At 50.1% G+C, this 22,393-nt stretch overlaps 1 protein-coding gene across 3 annotated transcripts in view; it reads right to left on the bottom strand.

Annotated features, from left to right (window-relative positions):
- Positions 1–18,593: 18,593 nt before the first annotated feature.
- Usp10 (ubiquitin specific peptidase 10) overlaps positions 18,594–22,393 on the bottom strand; it is a 47,683-nt gene continuing 43,883 nt past the window's right edge. For all 3 annotated transcript variants that reach the window (XM_038312475.2, XM_038312472.1, XM_038312474.2), the window contains exons 12-14: positions 21,695–21,839; positions 19,904–19,969; positions 18,594–19,609 (exon numbers count right to left, since the gene is read on the bottom strand). In XM_038312475.2, the coding sequence (XP_038168403.1) occupies positions 19,422–19,609; positions 19,904–19,969; positions 21,695–21,839 (399 nt within the window). In that variant the 3' untranslated portion in view covers positions 18,594–19,421. The remainder of the gene's footprint in view (positions 19,610–19,903; positions 19,970–21,694; positions 21,840–22,393) is intronic.

The following is a 22,393-nucleotide window of genomic DNA, read 5'->3' as shown; positions in this document are numbered from 1 at the left end:
TAGAAGCAGGCAGAGATCTGAGATGGAGGCCAGCCTGGTCTACAGAGTGAGTTCCAGGCTAGCCATGGCTATGCAGTGAGACACTGTCTCAACAAAACAAAGAGTGGTACCACCCAAAGTCACTGTGCTGTACGAGTTACCACTGAGGATTCTTCAGTCCTGGGAGGTCTCCGACCTCTGAATGGTCAAAGCTCCAATACAAAATACCAAGAATTGTGAGCCACCCTGAGCATCCCGCTGTAGAGAAAGTCCTGTGGTCTGAGATTGCTGCCCCAGCCAGCTGACCAGCATCCGCACTGGAGGGCGCTCCCCAGGCTAAAAAAGCAGCTCACCTGTGCTTCTTCTTAGTTCTGGAACCAAGGGTCTGTTCTCAAGCTGTGAGTGGGGTCACACTGAGAGGGTTCCAAGGGCACATCTCTGTGAGTTGGAGGTCAGTCTACATAGCAAGTCCTGGATCAATAGAGCTACACGGAGAGATCCAGTGTCAAAAGCAATAAACAAAAGAGAAGTTAGAGACAGTTATCTGACTGAACCCCTGTGTCAGAAAAGGATGGACCCTCGAGTCCCAGAACACATTAGATAAGGCTTTGCATGTTGAACCAGCAGGATGGGAAGTTGGGGAAGGAGAGATCTAGACACAGGGAAGATTATACCTGCACAAAAGGGAGACAGGGACAAAGCAAAAATAAAACTCTCAGCTTCACAACTTGAAGTTTCTTAAATTCATTATTACATTGAGTGAGGGTCTCACTTCTGTCACTTTACAAGGACACCTGTCATCCCCTCCACCCCCACCCCCACCCCTGCCAACTTTAACCCTAACTCAGTAGGAACACATTTACCTCAAACCCCTCCACCTGTGAAGATGGTGTCTAAACAAGGTCACATTCTGAACAGGATGCCAGCAGGACATGGTTGAGGGGAGGGCTGTACCACCTAACACAAGTTAACCTGTGCCAAGGGCCTGGCAGACGGGAGCTGCTGTGAACAGGGTCTCAAGTGGGTTAACTGTCACACACCCTAACCATCTGGAATAGGAAGCAGGTAGCCTTCATGTTCCCCTGGCTTGAACCCAGCAGAGGGTCAAGAATTGAAACACAGGACTGTGTGGCCTGGTCATGGGGGACAGGATGCCTACACCCACACCTGCAGGCAGCTTCTTCCAGCGCAGAAGCAAAAGGGCTGACCCTGCAGGGATCCCACCAGGACAGGATGGAGTCCAGGACTGGGTAGGACCATGGGGAAGGAACTCGCACGGCAGAAGCAGAGGTGAGGAGAGTACCGGGGCCTCACACTCCAGAGTCCAGGGCCCATGCCTTCCTTAACCTCCTTCCATTGTATGGGAATATTCAGATAGTTCAGTTAGCTTAACTAATTAAAGCCTTTGTTCTAGTTTTCAAAATGACCAGAGGGACTGGGGAGATAGATCAGAGGCCTAGAGCGCTGCCTGCTCTTGCGGAAGACTAGGGTTCTATTCCCAGCACCCACATGGTGGCTTCTCCAGTTCCAAGAGATCCAGTGTCCTCTTCTGGCCTCTGTGAGCATTGCACACAGGCATGTATGCAGGTAAAGTACCTATATGTATAATATAAAATGATAATTTAAGTCAAATAAAAAATGTCCCCAGGATGTAAACTGGTATAGCCACTAGAGAAATCAGTGTGGGGACTCCAAAAGAAAATACGCAACTAAAAGCAGAACCACCCTTGACCCAGCTACCAGTGCTGGCGTGTACCCAAAGGACCCAGGTCAGTGCCACACAGGCCACCTCCACATCCTGCGTGTTCAACTGCTGCTGTCTGCACTGTCATTGGGAACGTGGGACCGGCCTAGATGGCTGTCAACAGGCAACTGGACAAAGAAAATGTGAACATGTATACCGTGGAGCCTTAGTCAAGAAAAATACTGTCGTTTCCAAGAAAATAGATGGACCCAGGAGTCAGCAGTTAAGAGAAATAAGGCAGACTCAGAAGGGCAAATACTCATTTCCTTTTCTGGGAAGTGTGTGCACGGACAGGGAGGTGGCGCTTAGGGCTGTGGATGCTCGCGGCCAAACCTGATGAGCTGTGTTCAATCCCCTAGAGCAGTGGTTCTCAACCTTCCTAACACTGCGACCCTTTAACCCAGTTCCTCATGTTGTGGAGACCCCCAACCATAAAGTTATTTTTGTTGCTACTGGTATGAATGTAAATATTGATATGTGACCCCTGTGGAAAGGTCATTCTACCCCAAAGGGATCACGACCTATAGGCTGAGAACCACTGGCCCAGAATCACAGAGTGGAAGGAGAGAACCAATTTCATAGGTTGTTCCCTGGCCGCCACACAAGCTCCATATTCCATAGACCCTCCTGCCTAAGCCAAGACGGATGACAGTGAGGCTCTGGGAAACAGAAAGAGTAAATGACCTGAGGCTATGGGCCTGGCCCTGGGCAGTATAGGGTGACGTCACCTAACTTATCCTTTGTGTTTACTACAGATCATTCCCAGCAGTCGGCTGGGTCCGTGCTCGCTGCAGCTGGCAATGGTTCTCCCAGAGAGCAGTGATCACACGGTCCATCAGAGAGCTAGCCCTGGGTGATTCTGCCTTTACTCCCTTGATCTTTTGCTGTGCGACACTCCCCTCCCACCCCCATGCCCACAAAGGCCGTGTGACTTTGGCCTATGGAACGCAATGGGACTAACCATGCGTCAGTTCCCAGCTTGAAGCGGGAGACTTGAGCCTTGGCTTTAGCTCTCAAGGGACCTTTGTGACCATCTAGCCAACATGGAGCCTGAACTGAGAGCCAGAACCAACTCCTGTGTGCAGCAAGTCACTTTGGACCCTCCCACCCGAGCTGAGAGGTCAGCTAACTAGCAGCAGCATGAAGGAGTCCTGATGAGACCCACAGAGGGACCACCGGGTTGCCAGGCTCCGAACATGAAGACGTGTTGAGGTTTCAGTATCTACTGTCTGGGAACTGAGACCACAACGTGCCACCACAAACCACACTGAGGACAGAATGCTCTGGAAGCTACATGTCCCTTCCAACACAACCAGTTCTGAACTTTAGAACTCCGAGGAAGGCCGGAGATGGCTCAGCGGATAAAGACTTGCTGTACAAGCTTGAAGACTGAGCTCGGATCCCCAGAACCCACCAAAGCCAGGCTGGCATAGCTGCTGACTTGCTCGTAATCCCAACAATGGCAGAGCAGAGACAGGGGTTCCCCAGAGCATGTCAGACTCTAGTGCCATCGAGGGTTCCAGGCTCAGAGATCCTGCCTCACTAAATAATGTAAAGATTGATGGAGAGCTGGGCAGTGGTGGCACATGCCTTTAATCCCAGCACTTGGGAGGCAGAGGTAGGCAGATCTCTGTGAGTTCCAGGACAGGCTCCAAAACCACAGAGAAACCCTGTCTCGAAAAACAAAACAAAACAAAACAAAAAACCAAACAAACAAACAAAAAAAAAAAACAAAAAAAGAAGAATTCTGAAGAAAGAATTCCATGTCAACCTCAGGCCTCTACACATACATGTGCCCCCATGTTCACATGTGCCCCCACAGACACACACACAGGTATATACTCACACATAGACACACGCATACAGATACACACACACACACACACACATACACACACACTTGCACATGCATGCTCACAGAAGAACATCCTAATGAACATTCTATACTTCTGTTATGACTGACTGAGTTCTCAAATTTCTTGTTATGCCCAGGAGACCAGGATGGGACTGTTCTCACAGATAGGCACAAGGCCAGAAGTCACATGTGGGCTCCTGGGCTGAAATGGTCAATGTCTTAGGAGTTAAACCCAGGGCAAGGGATGGAGACACCACAAGGACCGGGCACCAGGAAGCCCAGATGGGTGTCTTCCCAGCTACCTGCCCACCAGCACCCTGCCACAGAATTGTGCTCCTCAGATCGGGGAAGGGGTGTGATAGTGCTGTTAAATAGACAGAATCTAGAACCTCAGGTTATTCCTGGGGGGCTGTCTTGATCATATTAATTCACATGGGAAGACCCATTTTAATTGTGGGTGGGTCCAAAGGACAGGGCAGCACGGGCTGAATAACTGCCAGAGAGCAGAACACTAGTTGACCTTCATGGCTCAGTTCTGCTGCCACCCAGACTTTGCACAGAACCCTGAACTGGGGACCAGAATCACCCTCTCACCTCGGGTATTTAGTACAGCATCGAGAAACCAAGCCAAGACAGGTGGGTCAGTCTCTGAGGAGCCCAGTCTGAGGCCCCACGCTGTGGTGACCCACAGCAGGGAACATGGTCCATTCATCTCTGGCCCAGGCCTGTGGTGAATGTAGTCTTCCTGTCTCTGTGGTACTGAGCCTTTGGATGGAGGCTGGTGTCATCCTGAACCTGATGAGGACAGGGAGCTGGCCCCAGCATAGCTCTCCCTGTTCCCAGCTGGACTGTTCCTGCCACGGCGGCTCTGCGGTCGCTTTCTCTGAGCATAAGCCAGGGCAGAGGTATAGACAGACCAGGGCTCTTTCTAGACATCAGGCGAGAACCAACTGTGAAACCAAAAGAGAAGCCATATTGATGATGCTAAGGGGCCACACTGTCATGCATTGCTATTAAGTCTCCAGACTTCACAAGAGTAGGCTTTGGTTCCCTAAGCCTAATGTATCCTGCAAACCATGTTTTTCAGCCTATGCTGAACTTGTGACCCCATGATGTATAACCACCCCTTCGCCTTGCTAATAAACTCCCAAGCCTGTGATATATGACTGCCCTTCTGCCTTATGAAAATATGTCTTCCCTGATACCTTCATGATCCCTTTACATGATGGATTCTCACGTTCACCTACCACACAAGCAGCAGCCTTGAACCCTGAGTCCCCCCACTCTTCTGTCCGGATGCTAATGGCCAATTATCCTGACAGCTGCTTTCTATCAACCCTAACCCTTCCCCGTACAAGGGACCTCAAAAGCCTACGAGGGGCTGCTCTCTGGAATCCTGGCTTCGGGAGAGGCAGCCGGCTGGCCAGTTCTAAACACAGCTTCCTTTAATCAAACAGTCATGGAATTGGTCCCCCACATCCAAACCCCACCACCGTCAGATGGCATTTTCTGTGTGTCTGCGTTCACATCTCTCTCTCTTAAGAACACCCCAGTCACTGCTGTGGGACCTCTTGGGAGTGAGGATGGCCTTAACTTGAGCAAGGACCCTGGCTCCAAATGAGGCCACAGTATAAGGCTTCTTCAACTGTGGGTCAGTGAGAGAGGTTACAACAGTAGAAGTTGGGTCACGTGACCACTGCAGCCTTGGCTCTACACACACCTGTCCGCACACTGATCTTCACGTGCCATCTCGTCACATGGCACTGGCCTGTAGCTCTTGGTGCAACTCTGCTCAGGTATAAGCCACTGTCCCCTCCGCCTGCCCTGCAGGGTTCTGACTGAGGAGACTATGCTGCTCTCCTCACAGACACATGGAGGTTCCGTGACCGAGAACAAAGACTTCCAATAACTTTTTACCTCCGTTCTTCAGGGCATATAACACAGGTTCCTACCTCCTTCAATTGCATTGTTTTAAAGGGTTCAGTTTTCACGTTAAAGGAACCTGTGTTTGGGCTTAGGACAGAACTTTCAAGTTTTCTGAAATGGCCCTGAATGTACTTCTGCCACTGGGTACTATGGACCATGTAAAGGCAATGTCAGAATGTGGGTTAATCTGGAGAATGTTACGGATGTCTGTGCTGCAGTATCGAGTATTCAGCAAGATTTAATGCTTTATGCAAAACAGATACATCCATCATATAAGTATATAAATTTACGTTATTCTCTAATGGTGAAACTATGTGTATATATGTGTGTGTGTGTGTGTGTGTGTGCGCACGCACACATACATGTGGTATATATATGATATACATATATACCAAGGAATCATTCTATTGTTTTAGTTTCTAATTTTATTTATTATTATTGTGCCACAGAGGACAACCCTGTGGAGCCAGTTCTCCCTTTCCACCTTTATGTGGGTGCCAGGGAGACTCAGGTTGCAAGGCTTGCATGGCAAGTGCCCTCCCTGCTGAACCACCCTGCTGCCCCTTATAAAAACTTGTTTCAGCTGGGCGATGGTGGCGCACGCCTTTAATCCCAGCACTCAGGGGGCAGAGGCAGGCAGATCTCTGTGAGTTCGAGACCAGCCTGGTCTACAGAGCTAGTTCCAGGACAGGCTCCAAAGCCACAGAGAAACCCTGTCTCGAAAAAACAAAACAACAACAACCCCCCCACAAAAAAAAAAAACTTGTTTCAAATGGACTGGAGAAATGGCTCAATGATTAAGGGTACTGGCTGCTCTTCCAGAGGACCGGGGTTTGAGTTCCAGCACCCACATGGCAGCTCACAGCTGTCTATAACTTTAGTTTCAGGGGATCTGATGCCCTCACACAGACATACATGCAGGCAAAACACCATTGCACATGAAATAAATAAATAGATAACTTAAGAAATTGTTCAAAATGATTCTTTATAATTTTCTGTCAGCATATTTTATTGGTCAGCCTATAATAAATGCATATGTATGAAAGTTAAAGGAAAATGTGTGCGGGCCTGAGATGGCTCACCAGGTAGGCAGAGCTCTGGTATAGCTATAAAAGCCGTATGACCTGCCTTTGCCCCTGGATCCCACACAGCTGTCAACCCAGCACTCCCAGGGAAAGATGGGAAGTGGAGACAGGAGATTCATCCAGAGGCACATGGGCCAGCTAGCCTGGAGTTTGCAGTAGTCCCCACCCCACCCCCACCATGATGCCCAGGTGTCCTATGACCTCCCTATGTGCACTATGCTAAACAACATGCACACACACTCACAGAGGCTTGTGTACACACACATACACACCACACACCACACACACACACACACACACACACACACACTACACATACAAGCAAAGAAAAATTTTGGACACAAAGGCACCTCGTGTGTACAGAACTTAAAAGAGGCTTTTGTTAAGGTACCGCTGGGTTCAAGTGTTGGGAGATGCCATTCAGTGCGCCGTGAGATTCACTCGCCTCTACAGATGCGATCCTGCTACGGATCGTAAGGACAGTGTCCTGAAGGAAATGGTAGGCCAGATGAAGTCATGCGCATCACCTCTGGGAGGGGAGTGTGAGGGAAGGGTCAGGGGAGAAAGATGTGCTGGCAAGAGCAAGGGCTTGAGGGAAACCCTCTGAGGACAGAGAGTGAGGTGTAGGTGGCCCCCAGAAGTGGCAAGAGGAAGATAAATGCACCATCTCCTGCACTTCCAGGAGCCAACCTCGCCACGCCCAGACCTTCCCCACTAAGACAGACCCGAGACTTCTGGCTCCAGGACTAAGGCAGTAAGTTTATATTGTTTAAAGCAACTCAGCTTGTGGTCGTTTGTTATAGCAACCACAGGGAACTCATACGGACCCACGGCGAGTTGTGTCTTTGAGAGGGTGGCAGAGAGGCCACAGACTGGGGCTGCAGGCTCCACAGGAAACCACCATAAATCAGCCCGCAGCACTGCCAGCAGTTTCTGGGCAGAATCGCACAAGGACAAGGTAGCCAGAGACTCCCAGACCACACACCACCAGGCATGGCCCCAGTCATCTGGCTCTGGAAGGGCACCTAGTCAAGCCTCTTTACCAGAAATGCCCCACGATTACCCTAACGTATTTTCTAGCCATCAATTAACACATCCCAGATGTGCAAACTGGCCGCTGGCCAGTCTCAGGCTGCCAGGTAGGGGCAGCCCACACAGGAGACTTGGGGATGACCAGAAAGGCTGAGGATGCCTGCAAAAGCCCTGTAGGGCCCAGGAGTGGCTTAAGTCACAGACAATAGGCACTTGGGGCCACTGACCTTCCCTTTAAAGTCCTCTGATGTCCTCCAGGAAGGACCTTCATTTCAACCCTAAAACCATCAACACTTACTCTGCCAGCCTGTCTGAGGCCACTAGACGATGAAATGCCCTTTCCTTGGTGCCAAAGATGGGACCTAGGGCTCATACAATGTCTAACCACTACATAATAGCCATGGCATTTCTGTATGCATATGTGTGGGGGGTTTGTGTGTATATGTGTAACCCGCGGAAGCGCATCAAAGGGAGCCAGGACAGGAACTCAAGACGAGACAGGAACCTGGAGACAGGAACTGAGGCAGAGGCCATGAATGGGTGCTGCTTACTGATTTGCTCATCGTGGCTTACTCAGTGCACTGACTAGCTTTATGTCAAGTTGATACAAACTACAGTTACCTGAAAGGTGAAAACTCCAACGAGAAAATGCCTCCTAAGGTCCGGCTGTCTGGCATTTTATTAATTAGTGGTTGACGGGGAGCAATGCTGTGAAAGCCAAATAAACCCTTTCCTCCCCAACTTGCTTTTTGAGCATGGTGTTTCACTGCAGCAATAGAAACTGTAACCAAATCAAGTTGGCACCAGGATAGCAGGGTATTGCTGTGGCAGACCTAACTATGGAAGAAAGGGCTTTGGAACTTGGGACTAGAAGAGCCATTGAGTGTTGAGATCTCACTGGGCTGTTCTGTAGGAGCTTGGAGGAAGATAACGTTGAGGACAATGCAGAAGATGCAGGCCCGGCTTGGAACATTTCAGAGGGGAGTTTAAATTCTGAATTAAAGTTCCGTGGTTCTGGCTAGCTGGGGCTGTAGAGCCAGCTGTGATTAACAAGACACCAGAGCTACTGATGTGAAACCTTAGCTTTCTCTGGGATACTCGATGCTGCTCTCTGGAGCTGAGAAATTAGCAAAGGGACCAGCATCACTGAGGTGCGGTCTTCTGGGAAGTGTCTCCTGAGCAGGCAGAGAAGCTGTGGTCCAGAAGCGGCCAAGGCTGCACCTCGTGCTGACAGCCGAACTTGATAGTGTAAGAGTCACCCAGGTGGTGCTGGTTTTAAAGTCATGAAGGGGTCATGGAGAGCAGCTGATTGAGGCGTGGCATTGTAGAAAGCCGGGAGAGGCCACTGGTGAAGGTCAGCCTCAGTGGCAGCCCCAGGATGGAAGGGGTCATGCAGAGAGGCTTGGCACCATGAGGAGAACCTAGGAGGCTACTGGTGGAAGCACAGCCCAGAAGCAGCAGAAGACCCCAGTGTTTTTGGAGATTACAGGACCATGGGTTGACTGCCAAGAACAGCAGCAGCAGTGGAGGGGAGCCAGCCCGAGCCTAGAGGACAAGCTGTGTGTGCTGCCCAGGGCAGAGCGGGAAAGGCCGCTCATGCCTTTTGGAGGAGTCCGGAAGATCATGAGTGGATCCCGGATATCGGACATGGAGTTATTTACACTGTTGGAGTTTAGTTTTGCTTTGTTCAGATGTGGCCGGTTCCCTCTTGAAGAAAGGATTTAGCTTAATTTTGATTTTTACAGGAGCCCACAACTGAAGGAACTTTTAAACTTTTGAACTTTTAAGCGAGGCTTTAGATGTTAAAAGGGTTTGGATATTTTAAAGAGACAGGAGTTTTAATGTATTTGAATTTATAAGGACTGTGGGCCTTTTAAAGTTGCTTATGTTTTTAATAATGAGGTCTTGGGGTTGAATGAGAAAGGAGGGTGTGGCTTAATGTGTTTGTGTGTCAAGATGACAAAAAAAAAAAACCCCAAACTGTGCCGGGTAATTTTATGTCAACTTGACCCAAGTCACCTGAGAGGAGGGAACCTTAATTAGGAAAATGCCTCCAAAGATGGCTCTGCAGACAAGCCTGTGGGGCATCTTCTTAATTAGTGATTGATGGGGGAGACCCAGCCCGCTGTGGGTGGTGCCACCCCTGGGCTGGTGGTCCTGGGTTCTATAAGACAGCATGGAGGAACAAGCCAGCAAGCAGTTACCCCTCCATAGTCTGTGTCAGCTCCTGCTTCCAGGTTCTAGCTCTGTTTGAGCTCCTGTCTTGGCTTCAGGGATGAACAGCAACGTGGAAATTAACTCTTTCCTCCCCGAGTTGCTTTGGTCACGGGGTTTTGTTGCAGCAATAGTGACCCTAAGACACCATCCATCAGTCCAGCCGGTCCTAGACCTCGGGGTCACTCCTAGGGTCTCTCTGGGGTCACCTCCCCCCTCAGCCTCACTGCACCTGCTCCTGCTCGCTTACCAGAGTCGCTGTCTCTCCAGCTGGGAGCCCCACTCTGCAGGATGGCGCAGGCCTCATGAGCTGGGTTGGGTTGCTGCCCTCAGCAGAATCTGCTTCATCAAGCAGATTCCTTCACTTGCTGCTAGCAGGCTGGCTTTTTCCTGATATGTGGGCAAGGTCAGCCCAGAAGGCCTTGGGGGAAAAGCTGCTCACCAGTTTTAGAAAGTTCAACAATGACAGGCCTGCCTGGATTGCTTAGGGGCCCAGGCTGTGGGCCCTGGGAGAGAGACAGCCTGTGCTGGATGGAATTCCAGCAAGGACCTTCAGGACACTGAGCTTCTGTCATGAGCCACAGAAGGGACTGACAACGGCTGGTCTTGGTGGCACCTGTTGGGAAGACTTTGAAATAAAACAAGGCAAAGCTTCATGCAGTCCACAGGGTCAGCTCCCATTCTAAACAGAATACTGGACAGACCACATGGGCCAAACAAGTATGGACCCAGCTTCCAGCAGTAGGCCCGGGAAGCTCTTGCTGGGGAAAGGCCCCACGGAGCCAGAGAAGTCTGAAGAATAAACAGCTCCAGAGAGGGAACGGCAAGAGGGAGGGAAGGCTGGGCCTGTGACCTGGGACTCACAGCCTGGCTCCTCTTATGACTCAGAGCAGGAAAAGGCATTTGCCACCAGTCCAGCTTCCATTCTGTTGCCTGTGATGCTTACAGGTTAATCCAGATGTGCCTGCATGGTTGACAGCTTCAGGCTCAGAGAGACCCTGTCTCAACCAAAAAGTGTCCAGATCTTCAGTTCTCTGACACGTGGCTCAGAATTTTAGAAGCCTGTTTTCCATGTCTCTCTAGTGAAACCAGTCTTTAAGAAACTGGACAATGGCCGGGCAGTGGTGTTGCACACCTTTAGTCCCAGCATTCGGGAGCCAGAGGCAGATGGGTCACTGAGTTCAAGACCAGCCCGGTCTACCCAGAGAGTTCCAGGGCAGTCAGGGCTACATAGAGAAACCCTGACTTGAAAAAAACCTATTTTAAATCTAGATAGGTTAAAATCAGACAAAGGAGACATCGTCGGGCATGGTGGTGAACACCATGACACATTATCAAACTCCCAGCACTAAGGCCTACCCTGGCCACATAGAGAGACTCTGTCCCAAAAACAAACCCAAAGGGAGGGCAGGTAGGGAGACAACTTAGTCCCTAAAGCACTTGCCATGCAAACATGAGGGCCTGAGTTCACTCTCCAGAAGCCACACAGAGCTGGGCCTGATGGAGACAGGCAGACTGTGGGGATCACAGGCTCCTCAGCCAGAGCAGAAGCTCCCGCCAGAGAGACTTTGTTTCAAAAACAGTAGAAGTGCTTGAGAAATGACCTGGGAGATTCACACATGAGCACATTAAGCCTCAGGGGCTGAAGACAGACAAACAGCACCGTGGGTAAAGCCCTTGACCTGTCTGGATCTCTAGAAGCCACATAAAAGCCAAAAGGGTCTGCGGGCGACCTGTGACCCCAGTCTTCGGGGAAGAGAGAGGAAATCCTTTGGGGCAGCTGGCTGGCTAGACTACAAATGTGTGACAAGTATTCACTCATGCACAAATTCCACACATATACCAAACAAACAAACACATGGACCTTATTGGAAAACGAGAAACTACTTTTAAAAGGCCAGATGTATTGGAGAATATGCCTTTATTCCCAAAACATGGGAGGTGGGGGGGGGGATTCTTGTCCTCATTGGTGGGGGAAGACTTTGGTCAAGCCTGTTTGCGTAGCTGCGCTCCCCGCTTGAACACTCCCTGCTTGAAACAAAGGGAAGAGAGTCCTCTGGTACTGGGCTAGCCCACCTGAGGAGAAAGGAAGGATCTGCTACATTGTTGAAGAACAGAAGAATCCGCTACATTGTTAAGGTGCACGCTGACACTGGGGTGCGGGTCCGCCTTATGTTGAACAGTAAGGAATGCTGAGCAGTGCTGTCAGGGCAGACCGATATGCTGTTGTTGGGTGCCTGCTTCACTCCAATGCTCTTTCAACTGGTAACTCTTACCAGGTGTCAGGAACTATAGGTGCACACTGGATCCTAAGGGCGACACCCACAGCACTCTCCAGGGACCAAGAGAGACTTATTAAGTGGATTAAGCAAAATCAGCACTGAGCCACCAGTACAATGCTGAATAAACGAAGAAGGGGGGAGGGCTGCAAAGGCCGTAATAAACACATGAGGTAAAGGAGGTGACAGGTGGCCTGTTTTCCCCTTTCTGTCAGAGCAGGGAATGTCTGCATGAGCACTTGGGACTATGAGCAGATGAGAGACAGTAACATAAATGAAAAACGGGGAACAGGAGGGAGAGGTCATTAGAGGGAGCACATGGAATCCAGAAGTGGGGGAGGGGGTGGCTGAGGCTTCCAGTCAGGTACAGGAAGACTGTAGGGCAGACGGTTCACACTGGGTGCAATGTCACCTGCCTAGGAGCTGTCCGCAGTGACCACAAGGGGCTGACACCACCGCATGGCCTCTTCAGGGACGATGCTGTGACAGTCACCACAGCTGAGGGGCCCTGATACAGCCCCTGGAACCTACACCTCCTGGCCATGAGTCAGGCCTGCTTGCTGCAGGCTAGAGTCACCAGGTTCCCACGGGCAGGAGGAAGCCAGAACTCTCGGAGTGGGAATGGCAGCTCGGGAGGAGCACAGGCTTCCCAGAACTCTTAACCAAAGCAGAATGCCCCCGCCTTGTGAGTTCTGAGGGGAACCGCTCTTCACTAGTGTTTCCCACAGCAAAACCCACGTCACAGACCCTGTGGCTCAGTGGCTCCCAGGCGTCCCTGGCCCAGTGTTCGCTGCCACCACTGAAGCTGGCACTGAGTTTGAATCCCTGCTGTGCACGCTGCTGTGCCCTTCTCTTGGCCTCCTTTGCTGCTCTGTAAATGAGAACAGGAAATTCCCTGGCCTCTGGGCTGCTGTGGAGGAGGTGTAAGGTGCTGGGCCACGGCCGGTGCTCAGGGCCCTCGTTCATCAGCGGCAGCTTACAACCGTTTAAAATACAGGCCGACAGCTGCATCACTCAGCCCTACTAGAGAAGACTCTACTCGCAGGAAATGGGGATCAACATAGATTAACTGGTCAAGGTGCAGAGAACAAGATACTGTGGCATGCTCAGCCTGAACTGGGACATCTGTGTCACAGACCACCCCACCCCCGCCCAGCCTTGGGGTACTTTGGGGGGAAGGAGGCAGAGTGTAAGAGCCAACAATGGGCCCTGGATGACAAAAGGAAATTGTCTTCCGGACACAGCAGGGAGGCTGCACACAAACTCACGGTAGTTGTGACAGCTTGCACAAGACAGGCTCAGGCCGCTGAGTCCTATCCCAAGCAGAGAGCTATGGGCAACTGACAGCCGCTGGGGGAGGACAGGCCACTTAAGTCAACCTACACACCCAAGAGTATACGGGTGGCACAAAATGGACTTCATGGGCGGGAGTGGGAGTAGGGTGGACATGCAGTTGGGTGGGAAGCAAAGAGGGGTGGTGGATCAGACAAGAGTTGGGGGAGGGGTGCATATGATCAAACATGTTACACAAAATCCTCAAGAGAACTATTAAAAATACAAGTCAAAGTAAGTGATAAAGAGAAATGAAATGGCCAAGCGGTGGTGGTGCACACACCTTTAATCCCAGCATCGGGAGGCAGACCTCAAACTGTGTGCTAAAAGAAAACTTTTCCTTAAACTGCTTTTCTCAGTTTGGTTGCAACAACCAGATAAGTAACTAAGACAGAAATTGGCACCAGGAGGTGGGGGTCGCTGCTGTGATAAACCTGACCAGGTGGCTCAGAGGCCTTGGAGGAGTGCGCGAGAGCTTGCAGCCGTGTGCCAGAGAAGCCCAGGAACGCTACGAGCAGAGCTCAACAGGTCTTTCCGCTGTGAGATTGAAATGCAAGGTGACATTCCTACAGTCCTAGGTCCCTGGGCGTCCCCTCACTCCTGTGAGCTTTTCAAAATAGTGGTGGAACCTGGTGGCTCAGGCCACCATCCCAGCTATTTGGGAGGCTGAGGTAGGAGGGTCAAGTCCATCAAGGTCACCATTGGCTACAGGGTGAAACTGTGTCTAAAAGAAAAAAATAGACAAAGATCTGGAAAGGAAACTCAGTGATAGAGCTCTTGCCTCACTTGCCAGGGCCCTGGGTTCAATCTTCAATGCTGGGGGAAAAGGGAAGGAAGAGGAGGAGGAAGGGGAAGGGGAGGGGAAAACGGAAAAGAAGGGTGTAGTCAGAAATCTCGCCTGAGTTTCCTGGCAGCTACAAGCATGGTGCAGAAAGGGACTTGGTCCATGTGCGATGAATAAACACGCACATTTGAAAATGAGCTGCCTGCCACCTGACTAACATCAGATTTGGGGCAGCTATTTCTGAAAGCCCGAGTTTGTGTGCTGGAGCCTGCCAGCCGGACCATGGGAGTCCCCAGGCCAACTCATACCACCTTGAACTCTCAGGAAAGCCTTCTCCTCAGTCAGTCAGTCATAATAATAATAATAATAGCATGATGAAGCCCCAAAAGCTATGGTTATTAAAAAACCAACTAGGATTTAGGCTGAAACCATGGATGGTTTAGAAATATGTTTTCAGATTCTTTTCCAAGTGTTTGATGGAATCCCAAGACAGCATTCCCAGGCAAACTTCCCCCTCAAGTTCGAAACCCACAAGTATTTAAGGGGGAACTTAATCCTCAGGGCTAGGATCTGTTTGTGCTTAGGTCACCCGAATGGAATGGCACCCCGCGCCCAAGAAGTCTCGGTGCCCCATGCTTTAAACGTGGAATTAGGTCCTTGCATCTTATGGGCACGGGACTGCCATGCTAGCTTTCAAATCTGAACTTAGTGCTTTCCTTTCCAGAGGGTACAGACTTGGCCAGCATGCTCCCTGCAACTAACTCCTGGGTTTGTGGCACAGTGAAACCTCAGGCCTTGGAGACTCCTGTAAGGAGGAGGGTGAGCAGGAGGGTCCACCAGCTACCCCAGGAAGGCAAGCTTTGTAGACGAAAACTGAAAAATGGCTGGATGTAGTGGGACATACCCAGAACTTGGAAAGCAGAGAAAGTAAAAAGTCACCTTAGCTTTATCCAAGTTCAAGGCCAGCCTGGGTTACTTGCAACCCTGTCTCAAAAAACAAACAGTAAGTGAGAAGTGCCCACTGTGGAAAACCTGCAACGTAGACACAGAGACACAGACACCCTGGCTTGGCTCACAATGGCACTTCACTTTTGTAGTTGGATTTTTCTTTGGGCCACCAATCAATTCCCAAATAAAAAACAGGGAGACTTATTAGTAATTAAGAATGCTCACTCAGCCTTAGCTTAAGCTTCTCCTACTAGCTCTTTTAACTTAATTTTACCTGTTTCTACTCATCTATGTCTTGCCTTGGGACATTTTACTTTTCTTTCATTCTGTGTGCCCTACTTCCCTGCTTCCTCGGTGTCTGACAGACTGGCCCTGGCTCTTTCTTTCTCCCTTCCCCACCAACCCCAGTCTAAATTCCTCATCCCACTTACTTTCCCTACCTGGACGTCCTGCCTATACCTGTTCCCTCACTACTGGTCATTTAGCTTTGTTAGACTAATTAAGTACCTTAGGAAGGCAAGGTAAAGAAGCAACACATCTCTACACAGTTAAGAAAATCCAACACATCTTTACATAGTCAAACTAACGTTCTGCAATACACATTCCTCCCCTGCACCCTGAAAAGTGGCTCTGAAGTACCAACCATAAGGCTAAAAGGTCTGTCACCTATTAGTCCTCCTGATAAAACTTACAGAGCACAGAGGGAGGGGCTGGGTGGCACAAGCCAGGAGAGGCCCAGCAGGAACCAGCACACACATGCCAACAGCACCTCTGCCCACAGAAACCTTCCCCACAAACACACCTGAGGTCTCTGCTCTTCTTGAAGAGGTGGCAGGAGTTCACCAGAGGCAAATCAGGAATGCAAGCAACAGTGACTGAAATCTCCCACTGCTGTGTGTGTTGCCTGCCCCCTCTGCCGTGCATGCTCAGCTGCTCAGCCCAGCTCCCAGAGTGTTAGGTGACCGTCAGTGAGTGGCAGCCAGGAAGAGAGGACAGCAACACAGTTCAGAACCAAGATATATTGCCACCAAACTGGTAAACTTGGGACCTTTTTGTATCCAGAAACTGGAGGACCTGACAGTCAAACTGACTGTGTGTGGTGTGCCTTACCCTGCAGAAGGCTTCAGCTCCTGACCAGAATTGCAGATGTAGGCTTGAAGAGGTAACAAAGCAGCAGTGACTCCTGCTGAAGCCTGAGCATGCCTGAAAAGAACTGTTGTGTGCACCACACACAACTTAACAACATCCGGAGTAACCCTTGCTGGTGGCAAGTCCATTCACGCATAGGAAACGTGGTAGTGTGGGGGACATTCCTCAGCAGCAAAAAGGAATGAAGGTGTACAGACTGTGGACATTGCTGATGGAAGCTCCAATCCAAACCCACCTGCGCTAAACTGGGGAAAAGAAGCCCCGGGGATAGCTGGCTATGTCTGGAAACATTTCTGTAGGATTTACAGAGACCCTGATCTAGGATTCCAGGGAGCATCCTAAGCCTCTACCATCCGGTCTGACTCCTGAAGGGCTTTGAGGCTTGCTTCCTAGTGTCCAGTTTCCAATCCTGAATGTCAGTCCCAGAGTCATGACCGATGTCACCTCAGCATTCACCTGGACGTAAAGACATTGACAGACTGAAATTCGGTTAGGGGAACATCTATTTCAAACGTCCTGACAGTAAGTCTGCAGGGAGTTCTGAGTATGACTAAAGCCAGGGAAACCCAGCAGAAAATTAACCGCTAACGAACGCTGTGACAGGATTAGATTCCAAAGGAAACGAGCCTCGTGCTCTACCCAAGGACAGAATGCATCTGCAACTGGCAGTGTACTGGTGCAGCTTAGACCACACAAAACTGAGATGAAATCAAAACCCCAGTCTTAAGGCTGGAGGGACAGCTCAGTAAAGAGCTGCTTGTTCTTGCGGAGGGTCTGGGTTCAGTTCCCATCATCCACACAGCAGCCACAACTATCTGTACTGCCAGTTCCAGAGAATCTGATTCAGTCTTCTGAAGTACACCTAGTACCAGGTATGATGTGGTACACATATATGCACTCAGGCAACATATTAATATGCATAAAAATTTTTAAAAGAACCCCCCGAGTTGAGTAGTGCTGGGTCCACCAGCTATGTTCACCTCTCTCCAATGCTAAGATGCCAGAACCTTAAACACCAGGAAGCAAGTTGTTAGGGCTCCCAGGGAGCCATTGGGGTTAGATGGGGTCAAGGAGGGAGAATCCTGAAGGAATGCGTGGCCTTGTAAGAGAAAGCAGAGCTCACACGGCCTCGGGAGGACGACTGAAGTGTCTACAAGCCAGGAAGCGCATCGTTACACAAAGGATTGGCCCCTCCACCTTGGACTCGGCCTCCGGCTGTTGTCTTAGCACACTGTATGATATCTGGTACAGCAGCCCAGTCAGGAATGGGCTCAATTAAGCACACCGTCCTCCACAGCCAGGGTTGCGCAGAACAACATTGTCCGCATACAGGGAGCACAACACACAAGGGACAGCCTCCTGCCTGAGATGTCCCTAGCTGACCAAATGCTGAGTACTCCACTGGACTTCATCTCTGTTCACTGCGCAGAGGTCTTCGGATGGGGTCCCAACATTTCGGTCTTTTCCAACCTTGTGGGTTAAAGGAGACACACACGACTATCTCATACAGGGCAGCACAGACAATGGAAGGGAAAATGGCTCCGGTACACACACAGAACGCTTATACGTTTCATTTGGAAGCTGACTCGGGTACCCATGAGTGCATCGGTGGGCCTCCTGCTCTGGACACATTTGTCACAAATACAGCAGAGGACACAACCATTCCAGCAACAGCACCCGGAGAATAAGTGCTGGCATCCGGAGGGATGCTGATTGGTTTCTAGAATGCACAGGAACCACAGTTCCACATCCTGAAGGACTTGGGCGCCATTAGTGACTGATAGAAACATTGTCACATCACAGTGGAGCCTGGGAGAAAAAGCTTTCATTCACTGCAAGCCCTGCCTTGTAGAGCCCAGCGCTGGCAGCCTCTTCATCTGTCAGGAGCTGAGGGGAACATCAGAGACACTCAAAGTAAGACTAGGCCTTGAGCCGGGCGGTGGTGGCGCACGCCTTTAATCCCAGCACTCGGGAGGCAGAGGCAGACGGATCTCTGTGAGTTCGAGGCCAGCCTGGTCTACAAGAGCTAGTTCCAGGACAGGCCCCAAAGCCACAGAGAAACTCTGTCTCGAAAAACCAAAGACTAGGCCTTGACCAAAGCCACAGGATCAGAGGGAGCAAAAGTCAAAGCCAGGCAGGCCCTCTCATGCTAATTGACACAGTCAGAATCCTAGCTAAGTTCAGAGGTTGACCAGAAAGAAGGCTTACAGGACTGGAGGGAGGCCTCTTATAGAAAAGGTGTTTCCATACCAAGAAACACACGCAGTTTTAAACCAACTCTGTGATCTTTATTGACGGGTGACAACTTTATACGCCTAGGAACCACTACACTGTGTACAATTAGGGACACGGCATCAGAGAGGCGCGGACAGGAGGTTACACAGTAGACATTGGGAAATGTCAATCTTCATTATTTTGCCCACTTTTCTTCATGTGTACACAGATCATGAATGTGATTTAAATTTTTTTCATGGTAATAAAGTTACAATCACCCACCTCTGTAGCCTGGCATCTGCACTCCAAATGTCTGGCCCGCAGTGTATAGTCAGCAGTTTCAGCTCACAATTGTTAAAATGCTTCCTTCTAGGAACCAGTGACATGTTTTGTGTATTTTATTTCCTCTCGAAGTGTATTTTATTTCCTCTTGAAGTAAGAACTCTCTCATCTCTGATAACTGGCTCATTTTTATCGTTTATCAAAAACTAAAGGGTAAGGGAGGAAAGTGTGATGAATTAAAAAAATTATTTTTTAAGGAAAGATAAAATTCATTTTCACAAATGTACAAGAGCTGCTGGTGTGGGACTCATTTCACTATGCAATCAGACTGGGACACAGTGCGAGCCACCTCCTCGCTCAGGAGCCAGCAGGTCTTCAGAAGCGCCACAAAGTCGCGTGCATTTCCTCACTCAAGCGACAGTCTCTGAAGTTAGTCAGCATGAGCTGCGCTGTGCAGACCCCCAACATCTTCTCTCCTTCAAGCCCACTGTTGCAGAGGGAGAGTTTCTCTCTAAGGAGCCACTAGAGAGGTGGGAAGGGAGTGAGCTGGGAGGTGTAGGAAGCAGCGTCAGGCACACACGCAGGCACACGGACACGGCTACAGCAGGTCCACACGGCGGTAATACAGGAGGTAGGCTGTGCGGTCAGCAGTTGGCTTCACCACCTGGTACTGGTTAATAACCTTGACCGTTTGGTCATCGATTCGCAGCCATCCATTAAGCCCAATCTGGAAGACGTCTGTAGTGTAGTGGCCGCCCGTGGCACTGTTACCGTGATGGTAGACCACTGGAAGACGACGTGCAGAAGGCAACCATGAGAAAAGGCCCTCAACCCCACTGCCACGGATCCCACCTAATCCCTCCAAGAGGAGGTGTTTCCACTAGGGCCAGCAGACCACTGACTCAGCGGGACACTTACAATTGTGAGGACCCTCCCATGTCAAACCCATTGCTCTCTAGACATTCAAGCTCTCCCAGTACCAACTCTCTGAGACACTGCACTCCCGGAGGGTTCTGCCGAGGTCCCGCACAGACCCACTTGTGTTATGTTTGTGAGGGAGCCGTGGGCAAACACACTCACCTGCGAACAGCCTATAGGTTCTGTGGCATTTAAAATTCTTATTTTTGACTCCCGGAGAAAGTAGTTCTGGAAAACAAAACAGCAACACTTCAAGTCTCCGCAGAACAGCAGCACTGACTGGTGACACCCCACTTAGAGGTCAGAGCAGGGATGGGCAGGTCCCGCACCAGAGCTGTGTCAGGACTAGACCTGAAGGTGTCATGACAGTCAAGGGGCAGAGGAGACAACTGCATACCCAGCTCCTGGACCAGGAAACAAGAACCCAAGCATGCAGTCCTGGGGACAAAGGACTCTCTACTCAAGAGGATCTCTCAGAGATGGGGGGCTGGGGAGGGGTGACACCACCGGCCTTCTGTTCCCCAGACCCATGTGTTCTGTGGACTGCCTGGGTTTGCCACATTCCTAGTCAGGCTCTGGCACTAAGATGTTTGTCACAACCGTAACGTTTCGGGGAAGTTCTTCTGTGCTGGCAGAGCAGCTCAGAGTGTGCAGTGCCTGCCCCCTAGAGCCTGGACTTCCAGAATCCACACGGTGATGGAGAGAACTGACAGGGTGTCTGACTTCCACACAAACGCCAGTGTGTGTGCAGGGAAAACAAATTATTTTAAATATAGTAAGAAAAAAAAGGAGGGGAAGCAGTAAGATGGCTGGCTCAGTAGGTAAAGCTTCTTGCTATGCAAGCCAAGTGACCTGAATTCAACTACAGGATCCCAAATAAAAGGTGAGATTTGTCTGTCCTCTGACCGGCATATGTGTGCTCTGGCATGCATTCTTACACACACACAAAACCTTCAACCTGCATTTATAGTAGGGTACCTTTCTTTCCCGGGGGCTCTTTAAGACATGCTGTCAGAGCTGGTGGAGATGGGTAGGTATGTGGTGCAAATACACACAGAATAAACACTTACACACATAAAATTTAAAAATCTACAATGCAGTGTTGTCACTGAGCTGCAGAGGCCTATGGAAAGCAATGGCCAGCACATCACTGCACAGGCCACATGTCACTGTCTGGGGGCAGAGGACGTGCACTGCCAGCACCTGCTGCTCCTCAGAGCTGTTCTTCTGCTTCTCTCATCTAGTTAAATTATGCTTTCAGTTTTGTCTATCTTTGACAAAGCTACTCAAAGCCAGGTGTGGGCACAGCTTTAATACCAGCACTCAGGAAGCAGAGGCAGACAGATTTCTGTCAGAGTTCATGGCCAGCCTGGCCTATATATAGTGATCTCTAGATCAGCCACAGCACTACCCAGTGAGACCCTGTGTTTAAAAAAGAAAAGTAGCCGGGCAGTGGTGGCGCATACCTTTAATCCCAGCACTTGGGAGGCAGAAGAGGCAGATCTCTGTGAGTTTGATTCCAGTCTGGTCTACAAGAGCTAGTTCTAGGACACGCCCCAAAGCTATAGTGAAACCCTGTCTCGAAAAACCCAAAAAAAAGGAAGAAAAAAAAAAGGGGGGGAGGGCTCAATGGTTACGATTACTGGCTGTTCTTTCAGAGGATCAGAGTTTGATTCCCAGCAACAACATGGCAGCAGATAACTCCAAACTCAGGGGATCTTCTGGCCTCCACCAGCACCAAGCATGTGCTTGGTACAATCATACATGTATGCAAAATAAATCAAATTAAAAAATAAGAAAACTACTCTAATGAGAATTTTAGAATAAAAATCCACAAATGTCAATAAATTTAAAGCAAAAAGAACTCTGAATTGGTGTCACATTCACTGAGTGGGTGGTGACGAGTCCTGGGCCTGGAGGGGGCGCTGCAGCAGGTGCAGGGTTGGGCATTACCTTTGCTGATCTCCAAGTCCACGGGGTAGTCAATGTTCTTGACCAGCTTCTGACACCCACCCGTCTTCTCATAGACAAAGCGCTTCAGGTGCAACACGAGGACAGGAGGGAGCTTCTCCAGAGTCACTCTCCGGCTGACTTCAACCTGTGACAATGTACCGAGGCTCACAGGCCTGCCTGGCTGCAGCAGCGCCCTCTGTGGGGCTCCACAGCTCTTCCCAGCCCTAGCCACATCTGCACCCCCAAAGACACACCTGCAAAGGAGCCCTTAGGCTTGAAGCCCATCTGCAGCCTCCAAATGAAGACAGTCAGCTGAGAACACAAGCACTGAGAAGAGGGAACTGGCAGGCACTAGCCTGTCTTTTCTACTCTCATTCATAAACCTATCTAGTATCTTTCTTCAGACAAACACTGAGTAATCTTGAAGACATCTGTTCCTGTCACTGACTCGGTGGTTCTGTGCTTTCACGGATCTCCTGAATCCTTAAGAAGCAATAACTATATATAAGACTTGACAGAGTGTAATTCCCAGGTGAGCATGGCATGTACTGCGGATCAAACACTGTGCCCTGATGGATGCTGCACTATTCTGCCCAACCAGTACTGTTCCCGGCCTATGCCTGGTGCTGGGGTTTATTGTTTTTCTCCATTAAATGCACCTTAGTTGGTCATTCCTTTCCTTGAAGCTCCACTATTTAT

Source organism: Arvicola amphibius, chromosome 15 (genome assembly GCF_903992535.2).
Source record: "Arvicola amphibius chromosome 15, mArvAmp1.2, whole genome shotgun sequence".
NCBI lineage: Eukaryota > Metazoa > Chordata > Mammalia > Rodentia > Cricetidae > Arvicola > Arvicola amphibius.
This window is presented reverse-complemented; position numbering and strand designations above follow the sequence as displayed.